The sequence below is a fragment of the Lissotriton vulgaris genome, chromosome 5 (assembly GCF_964263255.1).
Source record: "Lissotriton vulgaris chromosome 5, aLisVul1.2, whole genome shotgun sequence".
Taxonomy (NCBI): Eukaryota; Metazoa; Chordata; class Amphibia; order Caudata; family Salamandridae; genus Lissotriton; species Lissotriton vulgaris.
The window spans coordinates 1,178,501,863-1,178,527,659 of NC_141693.1; the positions used below are offsets into that span (position 1 = coordinate 1,178,501,863).

General features: G+C 45.1%; 1 protein-coding gene across 1 annotated transcript in view; it reads right to left on the bottom strand.

Annotated features, from left to right (window-relative positions):
• Positions 1–25,797, bottom strand: part of NSMCE4A (NSE4A component of SMC5/6 complex) — a 221,158-nt gene that overhangs the window by 116,794 nt on the left and 78,567 nt on the right. Inside the window, exon 6 of the mRNA XM_086922955.1 lies at positions 14,507–14,597. Within this exon, the coding sequence (XP_086779081.1) occupies positions 14,507–14,597 (91 nt within the window). The remainder of the gene's footprint in view (positions 1–14,506; positions 14,598–25,797) is intronic.

Sequence of the window (25,797 nt, forward strand, 5' to 3'; positions counted from 1 at the left end):
TGGGCATCATCCTCTTCTGCATAGCTATCTACCATCATCAGTCATAACCTGCAGTCATTTGCTTGACAGATTTTCAAAAGTAATTTCAGGCTTTGGAGTAGTGCCCTACTGGTTCTGGCGATCACACTAATTCTGCAATGTTTTAAAGTGGTGTCCGGACCGTACATGTTTAAGTAGTGATTGGCTCTTCGCACTAAAATTCCAGTTCTTACTGGTCCAGTAATTAGCTCTACTAATTAAATAGATTGGAACACCTGGGAATAAATAGCATTGTAGGAACTAGAATACAGTACTTGCCGGACCTCACACCTTAAATCACAAAGTCCCCCAACCCCACCACACCCAGAGAAAAGTCAAGTCCTTAAGTAGGGTTGCCTAAAGGATGGCCAGTTGGGACAAATCCATATCAGACTTTGGGCCATATTACAACAGATGTTTGCGCCCAATTTGTGCGCCCTTGCGACACGTTCAGTAATAATTACAGAAGGACCCGCAAACACTTGTGCAGCCCCTTCTGTAATACAGATAGCGCTGGTGCTATATGTGGCCAGCTCTATTATAGGAGGGAAATCTCATATTTGCATGGGGGCGTCGCCCCATGCAAATGAGTGAATCCCTTTGCTTCTGCGCGGTGTGAACTACCGACATGGTCGCAGGGGCACCACAAAAAGATGGGGCACTTTCAAGTGCACCTCCTAATGAAAGCAGCCCTCTGGAGGGATGATAGGGGGTCCATGGACCCCCAACCACCCCTCCCCCCGACATCCCCTTGCAGGAGGGTGAAGTTATTCACTGCGCCCACCTGCAAGGGGATCTCTAATCTCTTTTGAAAGAGCAGGCGGGTTGCCGCCTGCACAGAGAAACACAGAGCAGCTTTTAAACAGCTGCTATACATTTCTCTTTAATGCGCTGCTCTAGGGGCAGCACGAGTTTGCGGTTGCCCCGAGGGCAGCACATTCCACATAGTAGGGCGCACTTTCCCTGTTTGCACCTGGGGTACCTGCTTTAAGGTGAGCCCTGGTGCAAACCAGAAAAGTGCGCCCTAGCTGTAATAGGCCTTTTGAGGGTAATCACAGAAGTTGTGAATTCTTTCAATTGAGACTGATATAAAAGTAATCCATGCCTTCTTGGTTACAGCCAGACAACAAATGCCCTTATTAGTTTTCCCTAGCATTTGTGACAGTTCTATAGCATCACAATATTTACCACCCCCCTCTCAATGAGGCCCCAAGTAATTTTAGCATGCTCCTTACTGCACCCATGGCTAGAATTGTGCTTTGCGGTCAAATCTTGGGACTGCAGTGTACTGGAATGTCCTGATTCTGAGCCTATGTCGTTAATCTTCATAGAAACATAACATGTGGCAGATCAAATATTCTGGTCTAAGGAACAGATATCACTATGTCACACTGTATCCTAGTTTCCACATCACTGTCAATCACTAGAGCAAACCGTACCTGCTTGCCCTCGCCTGTCCTTGACAGTTAAGTGCCTAAAAGAAGTAACTTGATTAGTCAACTGGATAGGAACTGTACATGTGGCCTCGGGACATCGGAGATCAACATAATTTCCCCCTAAGTATAGAGCACAATGACAACTACTTGCCAGGGGACCCTGCAATAAGGGCAGCCACTGGGAGAAATAAATGAAAGTATAAGTCTTATATCTGTATTAGATGCCACAAGAAATGGGTATTTCAGAGTCAATCAAAAGAAGAGGAACATTGTAAGAAGAGCAAGGCTAAGTAATAGTATTTGCTTCACAATGATTGGTATGGTATGGTATATGGCATGGACGCCTCCAGGGAAGAGGGACAGCAGTATAACCCAATTATGTGGACTGGCTACAAACATGTGTTAACGTGCACTCTCCAACAACACTGAAAAGCACAGAAATGTTGCTTGCATCCTTTGCTTCCCAGAAGACTGCCCAAATGAGTCCCCATGAGTATGCACAAGCTCCCAGTACCACAAAAACCACTTCACAACCAAGTCTGAGGACCCTGCCACAGTTTACAGGTGGTAACAATGAACCACAGAAGCAACAAATAAGTCTTAGGTGGACGTAGATTATACTTCTATCAACAAATAGTGTCAATCAAGGAGTCATTTACTATAAGGAATTTTAATAGTTTTCAATGGTATGTTCATTGTATCCAAAAAGGAGTTAAATGATGAACATCGCAAATAAAGACAGTGTTAACAGAAATTACTTACAACATTAGGGTTTGAATTTTCCTAACCGGTATAAAACAGCTACTTGACCAAAATAAAAGTGTGGTCAGAAATGAAAATACTAATACTCATCAAGTTAAATATTGCATTCAACTTGGTACATAGTTACTGTAAATGAAACCTTGCTGTACACTGTTAACATATGGGTTACAGGTGGGTCACATATTCCAGGCAGACAAGTGACATACTTTCTTGTGGAGTTAAATGGAAGAAACAAAAAAGTCCCAAGAAAAGTAGCACTTGGAAGACAACCAGAGACTTTACAATTCAAAGGAAGCAGAACATATCTTCAGTTTTTAGTTTAAAATATGAGGGTATGTAGTGTAAAAGTCCCTTGTACTCGAAATGAGGCAATATCCTACGGATCACTATACAAGACCCCATGACAACTAGGGCCTCACACAACATCAGATGGATCACTATACAAGACCCTTATAAAAGTTTGGCGTTGGACATCATCCTACAGATCACTATGAAATAGAAGTGAGAAGGATGATTAGAAAAGAAAAATGAATAGACACACAATCTTTCAACGTTGTATTAATGCTTATTTGTTCTTGTTATTGGTATTCTGTTATGAAGAAAGACAGGATGTGTTCGGTTCGCAATATGGCTGAGATACCCGCCACCCCCTCTCAACACAATCCCCAAGAATGGGAATACGGAAACATTTCTGAACTTTTGGAAGGCGGGAGGGAGTTACCCTCCCGGCTGTATTTATTAAAATATGAAACAAAAGTAAAACATTAAAATAACAGTTTCATATCATGTACAATTTCATTTCCACATTACGATGTTTTGGCTGACCTTAACACATTTCTAATACAAAGGTTCTCCTAGCCGATACTAACATCCTAACAAATGCATTTTCAAATTGAAATTGTACATCCTAACGTTAAGGGCCAACGGCAAGGTCGTAACCGGTGTCAGATCCCTAAACCAGAACTCCCCCCTCACTTGTGAGGGGCGGCCGCACAGAGGACTGCACCTCATGTGCACATACCAATTTCCCTTTTCTTGACGGGGGCCCCAATTAACTCGACGCCATCTTATTGGTCGTCCGAGGACTCGTGTGAGGTGTCTAGAAGGTAGCGTAGACCCCCCTCCCCACCCCACACAACTTACCACATCTGCCGTCGCAGATGTCCTGGCCCCGGGAAATTCCCAGGAGGGGCCCGTAGCCCCTCCTATCCAGGGAGGGGCCTTGACCGCCTTCCCTTTCCTTTCGGCGTCCCATCCTTAGAAGGGACCGCCTCCCCGTTGAGGGGCCAATGGCCACCTCCCCCCGGGCGCTCCCATCCGTAATGGGTGACGCCCCCCCCTAGGGATCTTCCAATTACTGCTCACCGATCATGACCTTACCGCCACAGGCCGGATAGTTGACCGGCTATCCGGACCCCCCACAAAACTCCTACCTAAAGGTCATGCTGTAAACTCGTTAACCAAGCTACGAGGTCTCCTATGAGTAAAGAATTCCCCACCCGGGACAAATGGACCCCATCCTCTAGATACATAAGGTCCCCCCTGATACACCCATGAGGAATCGAATGCAATGTACTTGTACGGAACAGTCTACCAAGCTTGTTATTCACCTTTTTCACAGAATGATTTATAGCAGACACTGAATAAGCCCCCCGCCACACCTTTCGTGGAATCATATGGGACCATGCAATCGTGCACCCTGGAACCCTTCTCGCCAACCAACTTACTGTGGATAGTATCGCCTCGAGAAGTAGTCTTCTACCAGTGGTCACCAAATCATTGCCCCCAAGATGCACTATGATTATAGATGGCGGTGACCTTGTCCGCCCTAACAAACCCTCGAAAAAAGGTTGAAACTGGTCAATACAGAGCCCGCCCCTTCCGTAGAAGGTCACCCTGTACCCGTATTCCCCAGCCATGTGAATCATGTAACCTGCCTTGAATACGTCCGCGGCACGCCTCACGTATGAGTGGCCCACGACCCACACCACTTTTTCCTCAGCCGGTGATCTTTGACCGCTGGTTCCCAGGTGTCGGGTCGACTGCACAGTCCGCCCCGCCTCGTAAGCTTGCGAAACTGAAAACCAAACAAAACAAGAAGCGTGAGTACATGATATCAGCTTCACAACATGTGCAACCGCACATACCTTTTGTAACAATTCGAGGACCAACGCCCCAACTGTTTCACCTTTTCCACACTCAGACCCCTGGCTGTAGCCTCTGTAGCAGCCCCTATCCGGAAGGAATGGGTCCCAAACTCGCCCGGGTTCAAGCCCGCGGCCGAAATTGCCATTGCAAGCACCCGCAGGAACTGAAACCTCGTCAGTGGGGTGGCATCAGCGTGTCTCAACAAGGTCCCCCCCCACGATGCCGCCCTCTGCGCCAAATATTCCTCAACGCATACGACGGGGCACATGGGAGATCCGGGAATCCGATGGACTACTACACTGTCCCCGATCGCACCCTGATCGGTCTTGGACCTGGCAAACGAGACAATCATCGTCTCCCCCTTAACTTGAATGTGCTCTCGGCACAGTCCCCCCCCCCGTATCCTGCTTGTTCTTTGCCACTAATTCGCTTACCCGCATAGCCCCATGGAATGCTAATGCAAAAGCGGCCCGGAATAACACTGTTTCTGACTGGGATGAACATGTCGCAGGGAGTACGGACAGTAACAGGGCCAACCTTTCCAGACCTATCGGGTGCCTTTCATCTACTCTGCGACCCTCAAGGCGTTGCCACCCACGCAGCGCTTTCTGTACTACGAAAGACGCTGTAGGGTCCTGGATACCATGAGCCCGTGCCATGAAGGAAATGGCGGCCCGATGCCTCTGGGCCGTGGCTACCGATTTGCCTGCCTGATGTAATGACAGCAAAAACTTCACGACAAACTCTTCCTGGCCCCAAAGCTCCCCCCTAGCAGAACCCAAAAAGGACCAATAGGAACGGAACGCCCCTTCATATGCCTTCCTTGTCCTGGGTGCTAAACTCTCTCCCACGAGGTTTTGTAGTTCGGGGCACCGAGAGACCAGAGAGCTTCGGGAAATGGTGCCGCCACCGGGTCCGCTGTGGGCAGAAAACCCCAGAAGGCCTGCATACGGAAACGAGAAAGCGCATCAGCAGCCTGGTTCAGCACCCCTGGCACATGTCTCGCCCTAAAGAGCACGTTCAATTGCATACATAGTAAAACAATTTCCTTGAGCAATCTCAGAATCCATTTGCATCGTGCTGCCTGACTATTGATACACTCAACCACAGTCATGTTATCAGACCAGAACACCACAGAGTGATCCCGAAACCCCTCAGGCCATGTTTTCAAGGCCACCAGAATAGGGAAGAGTTCAAGAAAAGCAATGTTACTTGTAAGCCCACACTCGTGCCACCATGACGGCCACGTTTGAGCCGACCAGTGATTACCAAATATGGCGCCAAAGCCTATACTCCCCGCCGAATCTGTCCACAGCCCCAACTCCTCGGAGGACACCGCCGGCTTGTTCCAGACAACCCGACCATTGAAATCCGCCAGGAATGCCAACCAAATGCGCATGTCCTGGCGAATCTCTGCCGAGAGCCTCGTGCGGTGGTGCCCCTCTTTAAGACCGACCATGGCTTGTGCAATCGAGCGGGAAAAAGGGCGGGCCATTGGCATTACTCTAAGGGCAAAATTCAACTGACCCACAGTCTGCTGCAATTGATGCAAATTCACCTTAGTCTCCCTCATACATGTTTCAAGCGAGGCCCTGAATTTCCTCACCTTTTCTTTGGGCAACCGGAAGCAACCCTCTTCGGAATCGAGCTCTATTCCAAGAAACTCGAGCGAAGTTGATGGCCCCACAGTCTTACCTGGCGCCAATGGCACACCAAACTGACTCATCAGACCACAAAATTCTTTTAAAGCCTGTGCACATTCTGTGTCCCCGGCTGCCCCCAGGAACAGAAAATCGTCAAGATAATGCATAACATGCTGAAACCCCGTCATTCTTGTGAATGCCCATTGCAAAAAACAACTGAATTTCTCAAAATAAGCACAAGATATGGAGCATCCCATTGGCATACATTTATCCATGTAATAACGCCCCTGAAACATAAAACCAAGGAGACGCTGATCGTCTGGGTGTACCGGGAGCAACCGGAACGCTGACTCTATGTCTGATTTGGCCATCAGCGCTCCGGGCCCCAGGCGATTCAACATGGCAACGGCATCATCGAAAGATGCGTACCGCACCGAACACACCTCCGGGTCTATCGCATCGTTCACCGAAAGACCTCTCGGGGCTGACAAGTTATGTATCAATCTAAACTCACCCGGGTCCTTCTTGGGGACCACTCCCAAGGGTGAACAAACAAAATTAGCAACTGGTGGCATGTCGAATGGTCCGGCAACCCGACCCCGGGTCACCTCCTTCCCAATCTTCGCTTGTACCACCGCCGTATTCTGCAGGACCGACAGTTGGTTCCTACATTGTGCTTTACCCTGAAAATTCCCCACTGGGATGCGGAAACCATACGAAAAACCGTCTCGCAACACCCCAGCGGAGACATGATCCGGGTATTCATTGAGCCAAGGAATCATTGCCATGGTATCAACCGGGGTAGGTAAAGGCGCCCCTCGGACTGTTTCAGACCTGTTTGGCGCTTCCCCTACTTCCGTTATCACCCGTTTTGGCTCTGCACATGGTCTCGGGATGCGAGGACTGTCCACACCCCCCACAGTCGTGTCTAAACTTGCATGACCCCTGGGGCCTTGTACACTTTCCCCTGTTAAAGTTCCAGCAGACCCCTTTTTTACCTGTATTGCCATTCGACCTTGAGTGATGCTCGTTACTTGAACCCGCCCGAAAGGGCGCCCCAGATGCATGGCGGGAAAACTCGCCCCCGTTTCCCCCCAACAATGGCGCCTTTGTCATGCCTGATTTCTCCATTTTTTGCCAGGAAATGGAGTCGTAACAATCCCACGTCAGAGATGTGTCAAACTCCCTGGCCTTACGAAAAATATTATCATAACAAAACCACTGATTGCCCTCATATGTCTGAGAAAACTCCATAATACGTGTCTGGTACACGGGTAACTCGGCCAACAGTTCAGGTCTCCGTTCCCCCATAATTGAAGTGAATATGCCAAATGCTCTGCCCCAATTACCTATCGTCTCATCGACTCTAAAAGCGGCCATCTTGGCGCGCCAAACACTCGGATGCATAAACTCTTTTTGAGCTTTCACGTGCTCAATCTCGTAATGATCAGTTAGTAAAGAAAACATGTTTACATATTTCTCAGCCCATATCCTCTCCTTGATTTCCATCGGAATATGCTGAGCCACTTTCTCCCTTCTCGAGGGTACTGACCCCTCCCCCGCAATCGGCAGTAGCTGCTTACCTGCACCAGAAGCTGTAACCGTAGTCGCCGCCGAACTCACGCCCGCTGCGGGTTGACCCACTGGAGCCTGCGGGGGAACAAAAGGAGATGGAGCCTTTGCAGCCTCTCTTGATTGCCGCAACTGCCTCATTACTGCCCTGGCGTCATCTGCCGTAGCCCCCTCACTCCCTTTCCCCAACCACGCTGCCAGCTGTGCAGCCAACTCGGGAGGCATATCCTCCCCGTTCACAGGGGTGACTACAACGGGGATTGGTTGCCCCTCCTTCGGGACCGGGATTGGCGCCTCAGTCGGTGTATCAGGGTGCGCCGGCGGCGCCTCGGGAACCGGGGCCTCTTCCCCAGTTGCTCCCTTCTTGGCCCTTCTACTTCTCCCGTTAGGGACTACCCCCGGCAATGCTGGTCCGACGACTCGCTTAGGGCCCCCTACACCGTTCATTGCCGCCATCTGCTTCTTCATCTCGGCCATGTCTTTCACGAGCATGCGGAGCATCTGATCGGTTCCGACCCGCTTTCCGGCCTTCTTGCCCGGCATTCTCCAACGCTGATTTCCTGGAAGAACAAAGACAAGAATTAAAACGCTCAAAATTGGCTCTTCGTTCCGTCTCGAGCTCACGTGCAGCGGGGAGGTGCAGCTTCAGAGCACAGGAACAAGAGGATGCTTCCATGGCTTGGCGCGCCTTTTATCCTTCTTCGGGCGGGCGTAAACCCGCCTCCGCCCGCCTCCGGGGGCGTAGCTGGCGGCTTCAGTGTCTAGGACAACCCACTCTTGGGCGGGAAAAAGCACGCCCCGGCTACGCCGCTTTGGGCATACCAGCCGAGACTCGCCTCCCGCCCAAGATGGCTTCCCGGGGGGATCGGGGTACTCCACCATACGTTCGGGGGGACCGAGTGGTCGCCCCTTTCCAAAAGCGGTACTAGGTGCACAGAGAAGGGATACCCATAGCTAGTGCTTTGACTGTGCAACTTGCCATATGTTCCTTTTATGGGTTAGGATTGCCGAGTAACCCACACAGTTGCTAGGCAATCAGTTAGGGCAACTCCAGTTTTATTTTTCTAGCTCAAATTAAACAGGGATTCATCCATACTTTTAAGGAGTGAGACTAAAGATCCTCAGAAGTCACCCAAGGGTTTGATGCGGATTCATAAAGTTAGATAGCCTCATGCTGCCACCAAGTAGAAAAGAACTAATTGGACCAATTTGACACTGTGCTTCCAATAGTGATATCAGACAAACAATGTCTGAGGAGCGGCTGGACGACTGTTGAAGGCAGTCAAACGATATAAAAGACCCTCCAATCAAGCAGTCACTCTCTAATTTCCAAGATCATCCCGTATGAGAGCACTATGCTCCCAATGCTCACTTGGAGGAGACCATTCTTCCTAAAGGGTCCTATATGCCATATTATAACTAACTGCAGCGAAACACAACCCGACGTCCAAACGATCAGCTAAATAAAGACTGGAAGAGCATTTAGAGGGTTTGAAAGTTCGAACCAAGGGTTCAACAATGGTCTAACTCCTACTGCTTTCATGGACATTATGACAGATGTAAATGTATGTGGCCCAAATATAAATGTAAGTTCTTGTGACATGGATAGTGGGGGGAACCAACTTTCTTGCATATTGACCAGGGATTAGAAAAACGTCCACATAGAGTGGGTCTGAATTTCAGGCTTTGATGTCCATGAAAGTTTATATACTTTATTTGACTGAGATCTGCAGGTGGCTCAAGCTGCTCCAGTGTGGTACGGTCCAACATTTTCTTCAGTTCTGGGATGACAGAAGTCAAACTTTCCCAGTTTCTTTAGATTGCTGAAGGTGTAGCAGACATTTTCAGACACTCTTAAATATTTCACAGGAAACATTAGGTGGTGAAAACATATGGTTGGTGAATTTTTTCTTCTTTTACTTTTTTCAGGAGTCATCTGTTCTAAGGTGGCCCTGGTATTAATTATTAAGTACCTCATTTTATGTTAATTTCAAGAATCGTTGGACTTAAGTGGTTTGACTTTGGCAAGTGTAAGCCCTGTTGAGAACAAGCATTTTGACTGTTGCTTAATGGTAACATTCTTTAAGAGAACAACTTCATCAAATCATCCCAAAGAGGATCCTACACTGTCCAACAAGATGTAAACTAGCAGTGATGGCCCTCACCATTTGTCAAGGCAGATAATGAGCTCCACAAACCGACATCGGACCCTAATCCCAATATTCAACTCAGCATAGTCATTCAGTGCGAAGGGGATAAATACAAGCAAGAATACGGTCTGCAATCTGAGTCCCAACCATCACTACAGACTGCACCAACATGCATGTGTTTTGGGCAAATTTAAATATGTTGCAGCTACACAAACGCATAGCTTCAGATGAAGAGATACCGCTCTTGCTTTTCAGAATCAGAGAAAAAGGACTAAGAAAGTGATTGCGATTACTGGTTACAAATGAGGGCAGTGGAGGCATGGCCTCATCCTCCTTATCGGGGCAGGTGGCACACATTAATAAAGGTTTCACTTTGGTTTATCATTTTTTTCTGCAACCTCTATCCTAATGCTACCAATTATATCCGCCATTTCTTCAAAGGACTGCACCCAAGCCCCTAAGTCTTACGATGACGCAATATCGGTTTAACACACATACCGTATTTTCCGGCGTATAAGACGACCTTTTAACCCCTTAAAATTTTCTGGAAAGTCGGGGGTCGTCTTATACGCCGGGTAAAAAATGTTATGGTATGTTTTCATGCGCTTTTTCATAGCGAGGACTTCACTCGAAGGTGTCAGACCGCTTCACAATAGGAAATAACAAGAAACAACACACCTTATGTTAAAAAATACAGCCACCGACACTGGCAACGTCCACACCCAGCCCCCGCGCCATGAAGTATCGAAAGCGAGCGTCTTTTTCATAGCGAGGACTTCACTCGAAGGTGTCAGACCGCTTCACAAAAGGAAATACCGTATGTAACAAGAAACAACACACCTTATGTTAAAAAATACAGCCACCGGCCCTGGCAACGTCCACACCCAGGCCCCGCGCCATGAAGTATCGAAAGCGAGCGTCTTTTTTATAGCAAGGACTTCACTCGAAGGTGTCAAACCGCTTCACAAGCGAGCAAATGGCGCCATGAGTCTTACCTCGACTGCCGCTGCCGCTGTACACGCGCCTCCAACCGCTTGCACATCCCCAGGCAGACGAGGCAGCAGGACGAGGCAGCAGGACGTCCGAAATACGGTATATGGTAACGGGCAGCCAGCGCCGAAGATGGCAGCGCCCGGTGTGTTGACACGTTTGGCACGTTTTGGCACGCGCCCCTCTCTCCTTGACATGGGCGTGGGCATAGAAAGGGGACTGTAGAATGTTCCCGAATGTTACCGAAGGCAGTAGAGCACTTGCCGTGATTGGCTGGTTGTTGCGAAGAGGAAAGGCAGTCTGGTGAGCAGATACCGTATTTGCCGTACCGTACGTGTGGTGTTGAAGACAGTCTCTGCACCTGTTCATACTGTACAGCACCAGTACATCCAGTGCACATGGCTGACAGTCAAGAACCCGGCAAGGCTCCAGCAGCACATCCAGTGCAAATGGCAGACAGTGAAGAACCCGGCAAGGCTCCAGCAGCGCATCCAGTGCAAATGGCTGGCAGTCAAGAACCCAGCAAGGCTCCAGGAGTGGCAAGAAGAAGGAAATATGAAGCCAGTTACAAACTTAAAGTTGTGGATTTTGCCACGGAACATAATAACTGTGCTGCTGCAAGACAATATGGAGTGACAGAAAAGATGGTTCGGGCCTGGAGAGCAAATGAGAAAGCATTACGGAGTATGCCAAGGGGCAAGTGTGCATTAAGAAGAGGCACCCCACATTGGCCAGAACTCGAAAAGCATGTAGCAGACATGGTGGCCGAGCATCGCAAAGCGGTTATGTCGTGACCCGAAATAAAATCCGATTGGTTGCACTTCAGTGGGCCAAATCTAATCCAGATCTCAGCCACAGATTTAAGGCCACTGTATCCTGGTGTACCAGATTCATGGGAAGGCATAATCTGGTATTGCGGCAAAAGACAAAAATTGCCCAGAAATTACCTGCGGATCTTGATGCCAAAATGCATAGCTTCCATCGCTACGTTATTAGGCTGCGCAATGAACATGGCTATGCGCTAAGTAGCATCGGAAATATGGATGAAACTCCAATGAATTTCGATATGATTGCCAACAAAACTGTCCATCAAAAAGGCGAAAAGACAATTTTAATAAAAACAACAGGACATGAGAAGTCCAGTTTCACAGTGGTACTAGCATGCACAGCTGATGGCACAAAGCTGAGACCAATGGTTATTTTCAAAAGAAAAACAATGCCGAAACTCAAGTTCCCTGTTGGTTGTTTTGTGCATGTGAATGAGAAAGGATGGATGGATGAAGAAGGGGTAAAGCTATGGCTTGATAATGTATGGAGCAGGCAACCAGGTGGACTTCTACAAAGACGTAGTCTACTGGTGTGGGATATGTTCAGGGCTCATTTAACTCCAAGCACCAAGCAAAGGCTGGCAAGAATAAAAACAGATGCTGCAGTTATACCTGGAGGATTGACATCGTTGGTGCAGCCACTGGATGTGTGCCTAAACAAGCCATTTAAAGATCGCATCCGAGAACAGTGGAATGAGTGGATGGTTAGCAGTGAAAAAACATTCACAAAAGGAGGAAACATGCGTGCTCCACAGTTGGATGTTTTGTGCACCTTTGTTATAAAGGCCTGGAACGACATTGATGCAGAAACTGTAATAAAGTCTTTCAAGAAGTGTGGCATATCAAATTCATTAGATGGTATGGAGGACGACTATTTGTGGGAAGGTGAAGAGGATGCCGAAGAAGAGACCACATCATCTGATACGGAATTGGTACCAGATCCATACGATGACTGCCTTACAGATGTACCACAAGATCTCATTGACTTACTTATGAGATCAGATGACGAAGAGGAGGATTTTGAAGGCTTTTAAAGGGAACGTTGTAAATCCTGTAGAAATCCCTTGGATTTATGGAAAGTTATGGGAAGTTTAATCCACTTGCACTGTTTCATGCACTTATTTATGTTTACCGTACCGTACCGGTATATTCAGAAGTGACAGTTTTTCATATGGTTCTAAATAAAAATATTGCGAGTAAAGCAAGATTGTTTATACAACCAATTTGTTTGAGTTCAGTCTTTGAGTTTGTAAAATAAACGCTTAGGTAACACTGTCCACTGATAAAGCCTTACTGCTCACCCACAGGGAGGAGGACTAGACTAATACGGTAAGTTCAAAATACCGGTACCGTACATTCTCGGAATGGCTATGCAGGACTGCGTTGGACTGCGCTGGAAGTGGGGGTCGTCTTATACGGCGAGTATAGCACAAAACCTAAAATTTTTCAGGCAAAGTAGGGGATCGTCTTATACGCCGGGTCGTCTTATACGCCGGAAAATACGGTACATCGTATCACAGAATAATTAGTGATGGATAGAAAAGGCAGAGTTGCCTTTTTGAGTGCACATAGTACATGACCAATAATATCGGTCCACCTTGACCTGTTGACAGTAAGAGCAACACTTGAAGAAATTGTTACAGTGGTGGCATCAGCCTAGTGCCCATTGCCAACTAGCCTCATTTCGCAGGTATTTTTTAAACCCGCTACAGTGAGTGACAGGAGTGATCTGGCTAGTACAAACTGAAGAGCCAACTACGTTTGTCAGGAGCAGTGATTAATATCCTTTCCTCCACTTTTTACTGGTAGTAAATTCGTAGAGGAGATTGACAAACTCTCTCCCTCTGGTGTGGGAGACTTCAGCTCCTAGAAAAACAGAAAGCTGTATAGTCTCATAAGAAAGGTAAGGACCACATTTTTGCCTGAGAGTTTTACTGCTTTGATATATACCTGGGTCATGAGATCCTGCCTGTGGCCTTTCAGGCCCCTTTCCGCCCAGAGGAATACTTTCCTGTGGAGAGGTGTGGTGCAGCGGTCAGGGCAGCTGGCTTCGGAGCACAGGGTTCACAGTTCGATCCCCGGCTCCGGCAGCAGTTCAGCACCACTTGACTCTGGGCAATAGCTCACTTAATTTCCACGATGGCCCCCAGCGCCTTGAGACCCGTAAGGGTGAGTAGTTCGCACTTTATAAATATGGATTTCATTTTTTAATTATGTACCATCTCCTACGAATGGGGATGCAATCAAATGTTGCAAAAAGATCTCCTATATTTTTCTATATCTAACTATAACACATCATTTTTATGGAACTTAGAGGAAAAAACACTTGCCTAAACGTGTATTAACTGTAAGGTATTAGGATGTTAAGCAATCTTTTCTTTGACCTTTAAAAAGCGGTTTGAGCTTTACAAAGTATAACTCAGTTGTGATACAATCGCCCACATGTTGAAAAAAAGACGCTCAATGCAAAAGGATTTCGTCCACCTTTGTGACCTGGCCTTACATCTTTGGTGCACTTGGGTTGCATTATATCAGGGACTAGTTACACGTTTAAGCCAAATTAAGACATTTAAAAATCATGTCATAACATTCTATCAATGATGTTTATGCATCTTGTCAGGGAAAGGGGGCACATTTGAAAAAGTGTTTTTTGCCCTGTTCGAGTACCCACTCCAGCATTCCTACGATAATCTGGTGGATGGAGACAGAGGGAAAGCATTATTCCTAGAATGGACAATGTCTTCATCCTGTAACCTATCAAATGAGGTTGTTCAAGATATAAAAACTTTCCATAGCCATCCTGGGTCATATGTAGAGATAATGGTAGATACCCCAGTGAAAAGTTTTACTGAAGATACTTTAATGTGCTCTGGCTCACTATAAGAATTATTGGCCTAAATATACCCAAGAAAAACCTGGTTATAACAGTCCAAGCCTATGCCAAATCAAAATCTACTCACGGTCATCCTGAAAATAAGTCTGAAGCAGCCCAAGGATTCTCTCAACTTCCTTCTCTGTGGCTTCCTGGTGAGATTCGTCCATCTTTTTTAACTGTGAAGGAAACAACAACTAACAATCAAACAGGGAGCACAGGTTGGTTATTATGCAAAGCAGGGCAGCGTTTAGCAAGATAGTGTGAGGCGAGAGCAGTGAAGAGGATTAGATTTGTATTTTCATTTTTTATTAAAATCAAATGCAATCAGTTACAGTGTAGATATAGTTCATGGATGGCGCAGTCTTGGGACATTAGACAGGGTCAGTTGGTCCGTAGACACGCTGAGTTAAAGTAAGCCGCTTCTCTGTTATGTCTGTAGGTCTTGTGTGTAATTTTTGCCATGTCACTGTGTATTTCCTTGTTTTTAATCATATCACGCGCAGTAATGTTGCCATGTCACTGTGTATTTCCTTGTTTTTAATCATATCACGCGCAGTAATGTCACCGAATAAACACATGTTTTTCACTCTCAGCAACCATGTGTACCCTAATGCGACACTTTTGCCACTATAGCCAGATATGATCACCTATAGGCGCAGATTACCTGCATTGCGTCACGTTTTGCGTAACAGCCTCATTGTGACCACGCCAGGGCCACTGGATATATCGTTAATGTGTGCTCTTACTGCACATTGTAGCCACGCATGGTCATCCACTAGATAGTCATCATACATGCCCACATCCATTCACATGTATGATGTTTCTAGTTCACAGCCTTGAAATTTACAGGGCAACTCTACGCGTGGAGGAGCGCAGAAATACTAGACATGCATTAAATGAGCAACCAGTTGACAATTATGTGTCTATCATAGTTTTCCTTTTGAGATACTCATCGCGAAGGATCTGTAAGTAACACAATCCCACTACACTCACAGTGCGCTTTAGGGCGTGCGCTGATAAGTACACCTGGAGTGGCCTCCTAGTTTTTTGGGCCACACACATTGTCCTGACGAAAGCCTCACGAATACAGCAAAAACGAATTGACCTACACCGTGTAGGGATATTGAGGCACATTTTTACCTCAAAAGTATCCAGACTATGTTTTTAATCAGGTCCTAAGACCCTTTCATTAAAACGTTTACAAGGGCATCTCTTGGCCACAATTTTATCACTTATTCATATAACACTTCACATTTTCACAAAAAAACCTGCTCCGCTGTAAATCAGGGGTTGAAGTACAGCTGAATTGCACTCGGCAATCCAGCTGGGAACCCGGTGATGAAGCATGCCACCTAGAAGGTAGGTGGGTGAGGGGTCTTCTAAAACAACCACTGGTTGTCTGCGGTCCCCCCTATAAGGTTACAGGTCACTAACGAGGACTATAACCCTCTAGGGGCTTGTCCACGTTGTTTTGTGCATAATTTCGCGGAAAAGGACATGGTCCCTTTCAATTTCCTTACTCTCTAGTTGTTTACGAACATTAGATTCATATACAGCTAGTGCTCTAGAACATTAGACACAGATGCATTCCACACTGGAGGCTAATGAGTCGGTTTAGTTGAGTGCCTGCCTAGCCGAAAGTTTGGTACAGAGTTAGATTCCAGGGCACTTTAATCTACTTTTCACAAGTGGCAAAATTGCTGAAAATCAAGGAGAGTTTCCAAGGGCAACGAAGGGATTTTATTTCACATATGATTTTTTAGAGACTTGTGTACAAGACCAATGAGCTTCACTAAATAGTTGCAATAGTTAAATGAAATTTGTAAAATGCGGTCCACACATCTTTACAAAAATAAATCCAGTTGCTGAATACAAAAACAAAACAAATTAAATAGATTAAACTACTGTTTATGACAGCTTCGTCCAATATCTGCTAGTGCCAATTTCCTTCCTGTCAATGTTTTCCAGTGGAATCAACATTATCATCCCGTTCCTCATTTTATACATTATTCTAAACATATTTCTGAATGAGCAATCCCATCTCACCGTGCTACAGTTGAAGCAAAATACTTGTCTTGAACTTGTATGGATTTCAAGAACCAAACAATTGCCAGGTGTTTACTGTGTGTAATTGTGGTCAAACAGTCTCTTTAGAGAAAGCACAGCTATGAAATATGCATCGTCCAACATGAGAACATCAGCAATCTGGGGGACGAGGGAATGAACATGCGAGGGCTTAAAGTAGGGACAGAACTACTAGGAACGCACTCTCTGGTGTCTTTGTATGGTCCGGTAGTAAAGGGGAAGCTAGTAGGACACACAATTATACAGGACTGCCTCCTTTACAATATTTTAAAATGTTGTTACCGGAATCAGACATTCTGAGAAGCCATCATAGAATGTAGAGAGCATTTTATGGCACACTGGATATACTAGGAACAGTAAGCCTTGCTGCACGATTGAGTGTTCTTGTGAGTTATTATTTACTTCACTAGAGTTCTAAACTTTCTGGATGTGAGCTGTGTGAACTTCATGAAACAATGTTTAGTTTTAAAATCAAATTTTCTATGGCTAGATTTTGGTTGGGGTCATGTAGGGGACCAATGTAGGACAGATACATTGAAGTCAATCTAAAGAGAATTTCTAGATTGTCAACATGCGTTTCAGGGTGCACTGGCTTATCTCACAGTGAAGTATTCAGTTCCTGATGCGTGCACCTCTATACAGTTCATTTGGTCAATTTTTAGGTGGAAACATTAGGAGGTTTTCTGCAGAGTATTTATGTGCTTCATTATTGTGTTGGTGCTCGTTGGACACATCAGTAGTTCGTCCAGATGTGTAGCTTACATCTGTTTAATTGCACTATTGATCAGCTGGCCCTTATAAGGGGTTTTCTCTCTTGACTGCCTATACTTTTGTTCCATGATGCAGTGGTTAGCACTACAATATATTGTGCTATGTCCTCTCTGCATTTTTGACTCTTCACCTTGTTCACAGCAATGAATTGCACCATCCGGTCATGCACTAGAGGTGCAAATGTGTTTTCAACTACGTCAATGTCTTCAGAGATGCAGGAACTCCTCCAATTGCACCTCTGAGCACCCTGACAATTAGAATGAGGATTCTGTAACCAAACTACTACCCTCAAAAGAGTTAAATCTGCCTTGAGGTCACTCAAACTTCACTCCATGCACTGGTTCTGCTCAGTGGTATTACTCTTTTACATTGCCATGCTTCCCCTCAACAAAACACACTACAAACTCCAACCTTTTCGCTAACGTGCATTCTAATGTCCCTCTTTACTCGCCACCATACGAAAGGTTAACCGAGGTCACCTAACAATTCTATAGCTTACCCACTCCTTCTCTATAACAGACAGTCCAACTACTTATGTCCTTCTGCATCTCACACGGACCTAAATCCATTCCTCTCATCTGTCAAGGAAGTACCTGCTTTCCTAGAATCCGAAAAACTTATTTGCTTTAATTTTGAGTCCTAATCTGTCACTCCTACCTCTCCATCTACAATCTCACCTCTGGTCCTTACACATACTATGCAAAATAACATCAGCAAAGTTTAGAAAGGGCGACAAACTTTGCAACTTAAATACTTAACCCATGGGTGGGTGGGGGGATACCTCAAAAAAGATTTTACAGAAGAATATTAAACAAACAAGTTTGTACAAAGACACAAACATTAAAAGGATTATGTTACTTACCCAATAAGCATCTGTTCTTGGTAGGTAGAGCAGTAGATTCACATGCTTTTGCATACTCCTGCTATCTAGTGTTGGGTCGAAATGTTTGCAAGTTGTTTTTCTTCGAAGAAGTCTTTTCAGTCACGAGGTGAGGAGAATCCTTTCAGTGACAGTGCACATGGGCATCGACTCCATTGTTCGATTGTTTTCCGGTAAGAGGGTGATAATGGAGCAAGTGAGTGCAATATATAGATGTCCATGCATATATAATGCAAATAAGGACAAGTGCAACAACTACAGGTGACCAGGGAGGTGGGAGGGCGCATGTGAATCTAAAGCTCTACATGCCAAGAACAGATGCTTACTGGGTAAGTAACATAATTTGTTCGAGGCATCTTTGCTGTAGATACAGATGATTTGCATAAACTATATAGCACTATTGATCCAAAGCAGTGGCTAACCGGTAGATGTTGCAGTTGTCTGAAAAAGTGTTTTAGCACTGCTTGCCCTACATTGTCTTGTTGCCGTGCTAACACATCCACACAATAGTGTTTGGTAAATGTGTGTGGTGTAGACCATGTTTCTGCTTTACATATGTTACCTAAAAAGGACATAGATGCCCCTATTTTGCGAGTGGAATGTGCTCTAGTGGGTATAAAGTTATTTTTGTTTATGCATAGCAAGTTTGAATACATTTAACAATCCATCTTGAAATGCCAGATTTACAGATAAGATTGTCCTTGTGATGTGGTGCAAATGCAACAAACAGTTGCTGTGTTTTATGAAAATCTTTTGTCCTTTCAATATAATACAGTAACCCTCTCCTGACAACAAGTGCGTGAAGAGCTAGTTCTGCTACAGAATCAGATTGAGGGAAGACCAGAGGTAACTCAACTGATTGGTTAAGATGAAAAGCAGAAACCACTTTAGGGATGAATATTGGGTTAGTGCGAAGAACTGCCCTATATTTATGAAGCGGAAAGAAGGGTTCTTCTAAGGTTAATGCCGGTAGCTCACCAACTCTCCTTAATGAAGTGACTGCAATGAGGCAACTTCCATGAAAGGAAGTGTAAGGGACAATTGTGTAATGGCTCAAAGGGTGGGCTCATGAGTCTTGTAAGTACAATGTTGAGATTCCATACCAATGTTGGAGGTATACTGGGTGGTATTATTCTTTTTAAACCTTCCATAAAGGTTTTAATCACAAGGACTTTGAACAAAGATAAATGCTGTCTGTTTTGAAGATATGCAGTCACTACTGCAAGATGCAATCGAATAGATGTGTAAGCTAGATTCAATTGATGTAGGTGCACAAGATAAACAATGTTTTGAACAGAAGCACCTAAAGGATTAATCTTGTTGTTATTAAAATAAATAACAAATAGTTTCTATTTTGCTGTATAACAAGCTCTGGTAGTGGTCCTTGTTTCTTTTCGAATAGTCATACAGATTGGTGGCAAATTTAAGTATCCAAACTCTATATCTTCAGGAGCCAAATTGCAAAGTTGAGCTCCTTGGTGTGTGGGCGTCTGATTTCTCCACGGTTCTGAGTGAAAAGTCTGGAATAGAGGCGTAGCTTTTTGATGTGGAACTACTGAGAGTTCCAGAAGTGTGTTGTACCATGGTTGACAGGCCCACATGGGAGCTACTAAAATCAGTTTGAGTGATGTTTGCCTGAGCTTTCGAACAAGAAACGGAAGGAGTGGGAGAGGCAGAAAAGCTTAGGCAAATATCTTTGACCAATTGATCCATAGGGCGTTGCCTTTGGATCGAGGGAGTGGGGACCTGGAGGCGAAGTTTGGGCATTTTACATTGTCCACTGTGGCGAACTGAACTATTTGTGGAAATCCCCATTTTTGCAAATATGGAAGGAGAACTTGGAGATGAAGTTCCCACTCATGTATTTGCGGTCTGCTTCTGCTGAGGAGCAATTTGATTGTTGAATCCTGGAAAGTGTTCTGCCAGACGATGAATTTTGTGATGAATTGCCCAGCTCGAGATGGTCCGAGAGAGAAGATGCAGCTGGAAAGTGTGTCCCCCCCGCCCCGTTTTTGTATGTATTACATGGCTGTATGTTGTCCGTGCGGACGAGGAAAACCTTGTCTATGAGATGAGACTAAAAAGCTTTGAGTACTAGAAATACTGCTAGAAGCTCTAGATAGTTGATGTGGAGACATTTGTGCTTGTTGTCCCAGAGACCCTGAATTGTGTAATTGTGGAAATGGGGACCCCAAACTGTGAGGGAAGAGTCTGCTGTTAGCAGGACCTGTGGCACAGGGTCGTTGAAAGGCATTCCTTTTGATACGTTTTGTGGGTTCCACCACTGCAGAGAGCAATTGGTACGGCTGCCTACCAACACTAGAACTGTTAATTGACCCTGTGACTGATTCCACTGACTTTCTAAGCATTCCTGTAGAGGATGCATGTGTAGTCTTGTGTGAGGCACTATTGTGACGCTTGAAGCCATCATTCCTACCAGTTGCATAAAAGTTTTGTCTGTAACGGTTTGATTGGCTTGAAACTGTAATAACAGAGTTTGAATATTGCGAATTCTGGCTGAACTGGGAGGTATGGGTTTTAAGAGTCGCTCCCAGATAAGATTGTATTTGTAAAGGCTGTAGATGAAACCTTTTCATATTCACTGTGAAGTCCAATCGGAGGAGTATGTTTAGCGTGTTATGAGTGTGTTTTAGACACTTTTGGTGTGTGCTGGCTTTGATTAGCCAGTCATCTAAGTAGGAGAAGATGTGAATATGTTGTCTTCTGGGATGAGCTGCCACAACACCTAGACGTTTAGTAAACACTCTGGGAGCTGTAGTTACTCCAGGAGTACCTTAAACTGATGGCGTTTGCCTGCTATCTGAAATCTGAGATATTTGCAATGAGTCAGATGGACAAGAATGTGAAAGTATGCGTCTTTTAAGTCTAGTATGGACATAAAATCGCCTTGTTGAAGTGGACGCACCTGTTGGAGCGTTACTATATGGAAGTGTTCTGACAGTATGTATAGGTTTAACATTCTGAGATCCAAAAGGGTCTCAAGGAGCCGCCCTTTTTGGGGATTAGTAAGCAGAGAAAGTACACTCCTGAACCTTGGTACTGTAATGGAACTGGTTCTATGGCTACTTTTTCTAAGAGATTGCACTTCCTGTTTGAGTAACTAAGTGGTGTGACGACAGTTTGTGTGTGTGAGGTGGGATGTTTGGAAAATTGGTGGTAAGCTCCAGGCAATAACCATGTTGGATAAGATCGATTACCCATTTGTCGGATGTTATGGATTGCCAAATGGGGAGAAATTGTTGAAGTCTTGCCCAACAGGTGTTAAATAAATCAGGGGAAAGGTTGCCAAGTCACTTTTTGTTAGAAGAAGGGGATTATGCGCTGTGGCACCTCTACCCCTACCTTTGGAATTAGTTTCCTCTATTTCCCCCACTATAAAAACCTAAAGAGGGAGAGGATGGAGTATTGCCTTTATATGAGGAAGCATTTGGGTCAGAAGATGTGGTTTTGGTTCCTGCTCTGTAAAAGGAGAACATTTATTTGATGGAGAATGGAGCGCTCCCATGGACTTTGTACGTCCGTGTACTTTTTCATTTTTTCTAAAGCCTTATCGACTTCGAGACCAATCAGGTGTCTTTTGTCAAAAGGAGTGTTTAAAATTGCTGAACCTCAGGTTTAAACCCTGAAATCCTAAGCCATGCATGCCTTCTGAGGAGACTGCTGGTATTTATCTCCCTAGCCGCGGTGTCAGTGGCATCTAGAGCACATTTAATAGAAGAGTTAGAAATGAGTTCGCCTTCTTGAACTAACTCTTGTGCTTTGCTTTTGTGTTTGTCTGAGAGATGTTGGAGCAGTTACTCCATCTCATCCCAGTGTGCCCTATCGTACCTAGCTAGCAGGCCCTGTGTGTTTGAGATGCGGCACTGGTTACAGTTTCCTCGAGGCATCTAGAAGCTTAGATTCTTTGTCTGGCGAGGTGGATCACCATATGTTTGTGAATTAGCCCTTTTGAGAGCATTGGACACTACTAGGGAATGAAGAGATAATTGCCCTCTGATGAACATAGGGTCAGATGGAGAAGGTTTATAATTTTTTTTAATCGACTCTGGGAGTTTGAAATACATGCTCGCACAGGGTCTTTGAAGATGTCATCTGCATGCCTCATCATGCACTTTAACATAGGGTGTGTTTGACTTGACTTGTGTGTGGACCCAAAGGTTTCAAATAAAAAGTCTTCTTCTAAGGACTCTTTTATGTATGGCCACCCAATGGTACTCTGCTGCTCTAGCAATTTCTGGATAGCCATGTTATCATCTGGCGGTGATGGTTTTGCTGGTTAAAAGTCTGGGTCAGTATCCCCTGGAGGGTCAATGGTGTAATCATTCCATGGGTCTACAGGCAAATGAGGGTCTTCTTCATCAGTATCATCCCCTTGAGGCTGTGAATGTGGAGATCCCCGAGATGTTATGTGTAACTTTGGGGAAGATGGAGGTGGAGGGGCTTGAGGGGCAGGATAAACAGGGCTAGTAGCCATGTCCTTTTTTCTTTTCAGAGGACTTTTATCTGCAGGGTCCTCTGAAAGACGCTTGTGCTTGACTGGGGTCTTGGCAGAAATATGTCCTGTATCAGGATGGATATAGACCCTCTTTTGTTTAGGATCCAATTTAGCCTTGGGAACGTCTAAAATTGTTTCGGGAGGCTCAGGCAGGCTGTCTTTTGATTTCGGCGCCAAAATAGTTTTGCTTTGTGAGCAGAAGGTTTCGGCGTTCAGGCATGTTTTGGTTTCGGAGCAGAGGGTTTTGGCTCCGAACCAGATTTGCCCTTGGCACCGGAGTGTTTTGGCTCCGAATCAGATCGGTCTTTGGAACCAGAGGGTTTCGGATCCAAAGATGATTTCGGCAGACTCAATCCTGAGCCGGAAGGCTTGTCTGTTTGTTTCGGTGCCGAGCCAGGGCGTCGGAAACATTGCCTCTGTGCCGACCGTGGGCCGAAGGCAGAGGTGGTGCCGTAGCCATCATGCTTTTTGGAAAAAGTTTTGGGGGGCAAGGGGTCATTGGTACTAAGGCACCCTGTCCCGGAGGCACGTCTTCAGACTCCAAGTTAATCTTAAGTTCAGAATCTGACTCTGAAACGGAGATGGCCTCTTCTGCTGCGGACGCTTTGACGTCTTCATTCTCGGATTCTTAGCCGAAGATATCCGGAATGTGTGTTGAATGCTTTGGTGTTGCATTTCTTGTCATTAAGTCAAACGATCGTGTTGAGTTTTTTCGACTGAAACAACTTACAGGTGTCACAGTCTTCTTCCTAGTGGTCTGGTGAGAGGCACAAGTTATAAACTTGATGTAGATCAGTGCGAGGGTACTTAGTGCAGCACTGAGGACAGAATTGGAATGGAGTTCGTTCCATTGGCGGAAAGGGTAGGCCGATGGAAGGGAGAGGGTTTCCTGATCGATTCGATGACCGGGGAACAGGGAAAAGCGTTCGAGAACAATACAGTTGAGGACAGAGTGGATTGCGCACTGAGGGGAACCCGAAGAACAGGAGCGCAGCAATACACGTCTGAACCCGATGGTGGGAAAAAAATTGTCTAACAATCGAGTCAATGCCCATGCGCACTATCACCGAAAGGGGGAGTCACCTTACCTTGTGACTGGAAAGACTTCTTCAAAGAAAACAACTTACAAACATCCAGACCCAACACTAGATGGCAGGAGTATGCAAAGCATGTGTATCTATAGTACACTTGCCTCGAACTGTTTGTTTTGCTTTGATTGTTTATTGTGAAACCTATTTTATATTCCCACAATTTATTTTTCTTTTTTTGTTTTCATACACTTCTATGTAATTTCACAAACCTTGCCAAACTTTAACAAAAACAGAACTCAAACTGTGCAGAGGAAATCCTTTGTAACATCTGTATCCCATTACTACCATACTGAAAATAAACACTACAAGTAACCGTGCCTCCCCATTCAGTACTTGACTAGTGTTACAACTTCTGATATTTAATATTCCTAATACATTACTTAGAGTGTTAAGAAGTATTAGCTAGACAATTCCTCCTGTGACTGATCTTTACCTGCTTCACTACACACTTCTAAACCCATTTCAATTAGACTACTACTGATTTCGCGGAGGCAGCCTTGGGAGTACTGAATGGTTGTATGATGGAACCACGCATGCAATTATATTGCATGCCTTAACCGCGTTTTTACCACACAAGCCTTTATAACTAATTTTGTCGTAAATGCATGAATGATAAAGGCATATGCGTGGTACATCTGTACAGAACAGCTACATCTCACCTCCATTTTCCTCTTTCTGACCTCTCTGCTTCGTTCAGAACAGTTGACTATACAATTAATCACTTCACATCTCTGTATCACTGGCTCAACTCAGATTGAAATCAGACTTCCACCAACTCTTTTCCACTCAATGGTACTAGCAGTTTAGAGTTTCCCAAAGGATCAGTCTGGGCTCGCTCATCAGTTTTATCTACACAACTGCTAGAGGACATCTCCACTCATTACTATGTTCATGACACCCAATATTTTTTCATAACATCTTTCACATCCATCTCAACTCTAAACTACAACCTTTAGCTGTCTACAGTCATCAAACACTGAACGGACTTGTGCTCAAGACCTCACAGAGGCCCTTGGGACACCTGATTCATTTATTGTTATCAATGCAAAAGTGGACAGATTTTAAAAGGCTAATGCACATGAAAACAGGTGATTACTTCAAACGTCTACTAGTGGGGCTTCCGAAGCATTTGGCCTTCCAACCTACATTCATCAAGGTCGTCAACCATGCCAGCCAGACATTTAACTTTCCCCATCATGCACAAATATTTTCCCTGAAGATATTAAGCAGCCAGGTACTCAGCTATAAAGAGGATCAATCACAAACCACCCACTTTAGTGTTAAAGGTATTAACGGCACATGAACAATCTGCCTCTTGACACCTATGGCATTATCCTCCCACAACACATCTGCATTGCTCAGCTGGCTATAATCTGTTACAAAACCATCCTAGTCATCATCAAAACACATGATCTTAAACCTGCTTGCATGTATCTTACTGAATGCTCTTCAACATCAAGCAACCTCCTTCAAACCGGCACTCAAAGGTTGCCTCAAGATTCACGGATTTTGCCCACTTCCTCATCTTTAAAAGCAGGTATTACCCTCAAACCCATGTAAATATGCTCTTCATATGAACTGCTTCATATGTAAACACGCTCCGTGTGTGAAGTCTTTGTCCACGTACCCATTGCCCATTTCCACTGTATTGCAGCTGCTCATTTGCTAGACACCACCCCACTAACTATTGCCACATACAGCACTTGGCTCTTATGTGTGCACTTTCAATAAAAAGATTACTTACATAAATAAGCCAATACAATTAAAAATTTGGGCCATAACAAAAGTAAAATACAACACACAACATTATGATTTAGAAAAGGGCACAAACCATCCAAGTCGAATCTGGCATAACTATAAGGTAGTGACAGCTGGAAAACATTGGAAGTGGCAGGGCGCAAACACCTTTCTCAATTTCAGCCAAGCACAAGAGTGAATCCAGCGAGCCCAACTTTCCTCAGAATGGTTCCAGGGAGAGCATGAGCTGCTAGTAAGTAGCTCATAGCCGTTGAGCCATAGATTAATTCAGTGGG